The 7372-nt window shown below is 38.6% G+C and overlaps 1 protein-coding gene across 1 annotated transcript in view; it reads right to left on the bottom strand.

Moving 5' to 3' along the window:
• Positions 1–1956: 1956 nt before the first annotated feature.
• The window catches only part of LOC126473473 (histone acetyltransferase p300), a 171376-nt gene continuing 165960 nt past the window's right edge, over positions 1957–7372 (bottom strand). The window contains exon 31 of the mRNA XM_050100549.1: positions 1957–6536. Coding sequence (XP_049956506.1) covers positions 5279–6536 — 1258 coding nt within the window. The 3' untranslated portion in view covers positions 1957–5278. The remainder of the gene's footprint in view (positions 6537–7372) is intronic.

Here is a 7372-nt window from a genome sequence, read left to right as displayed (position 1 = left end):
GTTCATTGAAACCCCTGCATCTATAAACAGAGGTTTCAGAATGAGATTTTGTCCACTGTCACATGCCCATTTTTTTTTTTTGGTCCAACTTCACAGTTCTTTCTATATCTCCTTCTCTAAGAGCATCACCTGTCTTCATAAGCTTGCAGCCAATTTTCACATATCCCACTTACTGATGCCAATCACGTATCTCTGTGTACTCTTACTTCCCTCTAGACAGTCTCTTGTAACACTTACCCAGGAGTTTAAAATATAGATACTGAAAGGCCTCTTAACAGCTGTCTTGTTGACTGCTCATTTTTGAAAAGAAGGTGGTAAGATGTTGATGGTGTCTCAGGACCCATTCAACATTCAGGTGGAGTGATGTGTAAAAAAAAAAAAAAAATATGCGGTTTTCGAATCAGTGTGCACTGGCCAGGATTTGAAATCTGCATTTCTGTGAACTTTCTCCAACTTTTATCTTTGAGTTAAATATTCTCATCAACTTATTACTTTATTTACAATAAATAATTAATTTTATAGAAATGTGCACTAAATTTTAAGCATTCAGATTTGCTATCATACCTCACTGTTCCTTACAATGGAGGTCATGTAAATATTCGCTTATTGCCCTTTGCTTTCTCCGCACTTGGCACCAAACTCGTAACACAACCCATAGACAAAGACAAAATTGAGGAACATACAATGGAGATTGACCAGGAAAGACCTACGCAAGTCCAGTGAAGGTACAGAAAACCAGCAAACTGAGGGCAGTGATCTGAAATTTAACATGGATGGGAACAGAGAGAAATGAAACAGAAAAGATTATAATATTTCAATTACTAAATTCCACTTGCATATGAGCAAAGGATCTGACTGTGGAATCATACATCTATCATCTTTCCCTTTGAAGTTTTTCAGCCATTTTTAAAACTAGTGTTTGATGTAGATTGGTTGGTTGGTTTGGGGAACGGGACCAGACAGCTTGGTCATCGGTCTCATCGGATTAGGGAAGGATGGGGAAGGAAGTTGGCCGTGCCCTTTCAGAGGAACCATCCCGGCATTTGCCTGGACTGATTTAGGGAAATCACGGAAAACCTAAATCAGGATGGCCGGACGCAGGATTGATCCGTCGTCCTTCCGAATGCGAGTCCAGTGTCTAACCACTGCGCCACCTCGCTCGGTGTTTGATGTAGAAATCTAACATTAACATAATGAGGAAAAAAGAGAGTTAACCCTAGTGTAACTAAAATACTCTCTCTTATCCCCGAGATACACATTTTATCGATTTAACAGCATGCTTCCTTAATAAAGGAAATTGGAAATTCATTACACCGTCATTAGCTCAGTAGCAAGGAAGCGCCTAAAAAGTTTTTTGTTAGTGTGCTGTGTAAATTTTGAAGTGAAAAATCAACTAGGAACCATATTAAAAAAAAAAAAAAAAAAGGAAATCAGCACCAGCTAAGGGAACAGAAATACAACCATAACCCGTACAATTGAGACAGTGTTGCCAGAAGCACAGCTACTGTGTTTCATGCAAGACAGCTGTAAACCAAATTAATGTAAACCATTTAACTGACAATGAATAATACTTGCAAAAGCAACAAATTATGGTTTAGCAAAATTCAAAGACAATAAAACAGGAACTCTTAAGTCATTATGCTGCAAGATCTGCAGAAGTATAGTGCAGAGCAGTGAATATTCATATTATACGCAATTATAGATGACAACTGCGGTATAAACAAGTTTCAATGAGAATTCTGCCCTGGTGGACTAAGAATTGACCCTTTATCTCAGAATATCACAGTCTCTTAGATTGCACCAAGAGAAGAATTATCTATAAGGCATTAGTGAAAACAGTAAATGTTTTCACTTATAGAATAAGCTGCTATACATTAATGAAGAACATTAAATCAGCCAACTGCTAACTTCTGTGCAGAAATTATTCTCAAATAATTTAAACAAATCAACAAACGATCATTGATAAATAGCTGAAATTTATTAATTTAATAATGCATTTGTACAAATGACTTATCATACTGGAGAAACTATAATACAATGGCTATCAACCCTCATCGGATCCTGTTGTTTTCGTCTTGAAGAAATCTTGAATGATTTCTCTAAGATACTTTGAAGAACAGTACAGGAATTACTATTTACTTGGAGAGCTTTCACAGAATGATCTCAACAACCTGATCACTGATTATGTTCAAAGATAGCAACAATAAATAGAACACTTAAAATTACTACTTAAAAGAAGCAAGTGTTCCAAACAGCAAAGATAATGGGCATGCACTCTTAAACAAACATACTATTTCACATCGCAAAATTGTAGCAAAAAAGAGCAACACAATGTGGAATAAAAAGAATTCATTTAACTGAAATTTAAGCAACCGAAAGTATAATACAAAAAACAATTAATTTTCTGAATACCCCAAATGAACAAAGATAATAACCATGACATGCATGAATACCTGCAGCACACAGCTGCCTACAAACAATTACACAATGAATTCCACACTATGCTGCTCTTGCCAAGAATCAGTACATTAAATGTCAAACCTACTCTCAACTATTTTCACTGAATGTCATGTAACAGACCTTTTGCACAAATACCAGCAGAATCATACTTAAAAAATATATTAAACAGTAAGGCACTACGTGCACACTACCATACAGGAACATCAATAACATTTTGTGTCTACTGGTAACATAATACATACCAATGACAGAAATAAAAACTACTGCATCCATAAAATGCTAACACATCTGGAAACACACAAAGCAATATTTATTCCATGGCATGATTGTTCAACGCAGTTTTTTTTAGACGTATGTTTCTGAAATGGGTACAGGCAATAAATATATCAAGGACCAAGAATGCTGAGAAAAAGTGATATTTCTTTTAAATCTTTAGTACAGGATAGTTTCTTACTGTTTGTGCTACTTTTAATGACATAATCAGTATCAGATATGAAATCTCTGTAAGCCCATCAAAGAATTTTTAATGGGTAAAAAAGTCCTTTCTTTTTTTAAATATTTACAGCATTGCAAATATCTTAAAAATTTAATGCCACTGAAATACCCTTTCCAATCAAGTTGGGCATTGTTAAAGTGTTTCTGGACAGTCATTTTAATACATGGGTGGAGGGGAGATTAGGACACAATATATGTCCTTACTGCCCTATTAACATCACAACCTTGTGCCTGCTACAAATATATTTTATACTCCACCAGCAATACACTTTAAATTACATCATTTCTTTCAATAAAAATAAACAAAAATAAAAACATTAAAAATTTGAGATCTCACTTCAATTTGATTGTTGAACTTATATTGCAAGATATATGAACTGTACATAAATTAACATATGTATGCATGTATGAGATTTAGATCATTCTCACTGAAAAATCCTTCTCATTATTATACTCACAGAACTAACTATACAGTGTAGTAGGGTTACCAAAAATTTTCAATGTGTGATTTACAAAACTCTATGTAAGAGATCTCATGATCCATACACTGAATGTATATTTCAAAAATCTCTCTGTCCCATTACTGATCAATAAAAAAGAACAAAAAACAACAACAGGCATATCTGTCCCAAAAGGGCAACGTTTGCCTCCTCATGGACATGCAGGAAGTACAGAAAGTATTGGAAACAAGAAATTTCAGATTTCTCTTATTACCAGCAATTAAGGAGCTACTGTTTTTTAAACAAAACAAACATTATAAAAGTAATAATACAAGTAACAATAAAAAGTAAGAATTCTGCAGCACTTTTAAATGCACAGTACTACACAAAGTAAAAGGAGCAATACAGGAGTGAACACTGATACAAAATTTGCAACCTCATGTCCTCCCAATATATTTCTTCATGCAATTTTGCCTGGGTGTAGGGGTGGGGGTAGTAAAAAAGACAAAGCTCTTCAGAAGCCAAGAGTTGTCTTCATGCTTTGTTCATAGCACAAGCATATGCTGTAACGCAAATTACTGCATTTTTTCCAGGTACATTCCACAGAAAATGCAAGGCAATTTTTTGTTGAATGGAATGAAGTCTGCAATTTTAATCTGTGATTGTTCAAGTCACTAGAAAACAGGGAAATTGTTTCTAAAATAAATTTTCTAAGAGAGAATGTGCCAGATATACCTGGCTATGGGTTGCTGGGTAGGATGTCCTATGGATTGGGAATGCAGTTCTATATCTACTGCTCTGAACTCCAAAATCTACTTTCTTTCTTTATCACCTAACTATACAAATTTTCTTTGAATAAATTCAAATGTGATAAATGAAAACAAAAAGTATTTTACTATTACCGCCTTCTTCCTTTACAAAGGAAAAAGCATGGGCAAAGTACTGCAGCTTATATTACACAATATTTCATACCTGACTTTTACAAGATCAGCCTGACTGATGCAGTTAATGTAGATTTATAATAGCAGGAAATATTCATTTTTTTCAATTTTTATTAATGTCTCAGAAAGGTAAGATAACACTTCCTGTTTTTTTTTGTTTGTTTTGTTCATTTTGTAAAATAAAATTAACAAATTCTATTCATTTTGATGCACCAAAGTCCATTCTGTTTCATTAATTTAATTTACTAATAGTTTAAGAAGTATAGTTTCTTTCTTGCACTTTGAACATTACAGATATTTACTATTTGTTCAGATGCTTTATTATGCAACAAATCTCAGTGTTCTAATATTACACCTTTAATGTCTGCACAAAGAAAAAAAGAAACAAAACACAGCCTTGCTAAGCCAATAATTCATAGTTTACAAAGTTCACAGTGCCTCCCCCTTCCCTTCCCTGATAAACTAATTTCATTCATTGACTATTTACAACTACTGAAATATCACCACACGCAGATGGTGTCCACAGCAAGATAAACGTGAAATAGGCAGTGCTGTTTTTCCTTCCTCAGCTTTGGGATCAGTATGGTTCAAAGTCTGTTAAATAAAATAATGTAGGGTTGTGGAGGGAGGGGATGGCGCAGGTTCCACACATTGTACATTTTTATTTATACAACTACACTACACACAGGACACAGTGGATATTAGGATGCACCTGGTAATTCTCTATCTTTATACTGTAATATAATGCACCGTACGGGAACTGTACACATGAACAGTTTTCACAAAACACGTCGCGGTTACTGTGCAACCGGGATTTAATACTTTTCCCCCATCAAAAAGCTTGCCACATACTTCCAAACTTTCATGAAAGTATATGTTGCTTTTATCGTACGAAAATTGGGACACAACAAAATTTAAGTACATTTTACTACACTGGTACTACTACAACTGTTCCACAAACTTAGTAAGCTTGTCCTGAGGAGTCATTGGTGGTACTTCATTGGAGTCACTTGGACCCTGACCATTTGCACCAGCAACTGGGGAAGGGTGGTGTGTGACAGGCCCGTGTCCCTGTGTAAGCATCATTTCTCCCCCCGTTAGTTCATGAGCCGGAGAGTGTGTTGGCTGTGAATGGTGGTGGTGAGGTGAAGGCACAGGGCCACCACCACGAGGAGATGGCACTGGTTGATTTCGAGGTGATGGGACTGGCCGCGGACTAGGGTTCGGCTGAGGGGAACGAATCGGTGGAGGGGATCGCACAGCCTGCATCAACTGCACAGCTCCACCTGGTGGGCCCATAACACCTTGTGGTGATGGTGCTGGTGGAGGTGTGGGTTTCAAAGGGGGCTGCTGCTGTTGCTGTTGTTGCTGCTGCTGTTGCTGATACTGTGCTGGCTGTTGTTCGGGCACTGTGGGGAAGCCGGCACCCGCATATGCACCAACTAAATGCTGTTGCCGAGGCCTCTGCTGCTGTTGTCCATAAACAGGTGCAGGAGGCTGTGAAAAAGATTGATGTCTCTGCATGGCCAGTAACTGCTGCTGCTGCTGTTGTTGTTGCTGCTGCTGCTGCTGTTGTTGTTGCTGCTGCTGCTGTTGCTGCTTGTACCAATGGTGCGGTGTGGCTGGCGTTGTTTGGCCAAGCATGGCTTGCATCTGCTGCATTCGACCTGCAGCTGCTACCTGCTGCTGCTGTTGTTGTTGTTGTTGCTGCTGCTGCTGCTGTTGGGACATTAGATGCTGCAACTGCTGTTGCTGTCCAGTTGCAAGAACACCAGTATTTGCCCCAGTAACTGCTGCCTGTTGCTGAGCAGCTGCAGCTTGTGCTGCAGCAGCTTGTTGCTGCTGCTGGTTTTGGTATGCCTGCCGTTGTTTTATGAATGCTGCCATCAGCTGTGGATTGCTTTTGAGAATCTGGAGGATCTGTTGCTGCTGCTCTGGAGTGTTTGGTGACTTAAGTGTTTGCAACAGTTGCTGGAGGGCCTGCTTTTGTAAACCAGTTCCAGGTCCCCCAGCTGCACCCTGTGTTGCCACACCAGGAGCACTACGAATACCTAAGTGCCCCCCTGGACCAAGACCAGCCAACTGGGGTGCCTGAGGTGTGACTTGAACAACTTGTTGAGGCTGCTGCTGCTGCTGCTGGATCAACTGAGGTGATGGCTGCCTCAATCCTGGATTCTGTGGCAATCCTTGAGCCGCATATCTGAAAACCAAGTAAGAATTTCTTATTTCATTGTCTTAATGAACAGCTAGCTTCAAGAAAATAAAACTCACTTTTATGCAACTCTCTCCCTGTTTCAGTATTGATGTCACTCTATGGCACAACATTTCTCTCATTTACATAACCTTTCTGCTGTGTGATGGTTCATGATGAAACAACCAAATAGTGGAACAGGTTGGATCATCCTGATAAGCAACACTAAATATTACATTACTATTTTAGCTATTTGTTTTTGTCATACAGGATAGCCAAAATAGAACAGGTCTGCATAAACAGTTATAAGCCTGAAACAAAGTAAGTTACCCAAATCAATGAAAATGATAACTGTCCTTTAGGTAATAAATTATAAACGGCCAGTGGAATTACTGCAGCACTGTGTATAGTCTGTGAGAGACCCATATCACATTACCGTGTGTGTTTGAGCTTACTGACACTCAACGCTAAGGTTATCAGTGTCGCATCGTGTATGCCTAAGAAATGGCAGTTATCATCATCATCATCATCATCATCATCATCATCTTGTACAGTTTCCAGCCACTGGCTGGGTCTGTCGGGAACACAAGCCTCTCCATCGTGTTCTGTCTTTCCACCATTCCCCCTCTTCCACCTTGGTCCAGTTCTCTCCTCTTCTCGTCACACATTCCTTCACTCCCTTCACCCATCTATCTCTTGGTCTTCCTCTGGGCCCGTTCCCCTCCAGTTGCAGATCAAACATCCTCTTTGGAATTCTTCCCTCATCCATTCTCTTCATGTGTCCATACCACTGCAGTCTTGATTTTTCTATCCTGTCCTGTACTGGTTCCTCCTTTAGTCTTTCC

This window comes from Schistocerca serialis, chromosome 4, assembly GCF_023864345.2.
Source record: "Schistocerca serialis cubense isolate TAMUIC-IGC-003099 chromosome 4, iqSchSeri2.2, whole genome shotgun sequence".
In the NCBI taxonomy this organism is placed as follows: Eukaryota; Metazoa; Arthropoda; class Insecta; order Orthoptera; family Acrididae; genus Schistocerca; species Schistocerca serialis.
Note: the sequence above shows the minus strand (reverse complement) of the source record. Positions and strands in the feature narration are given on the sequence as shown.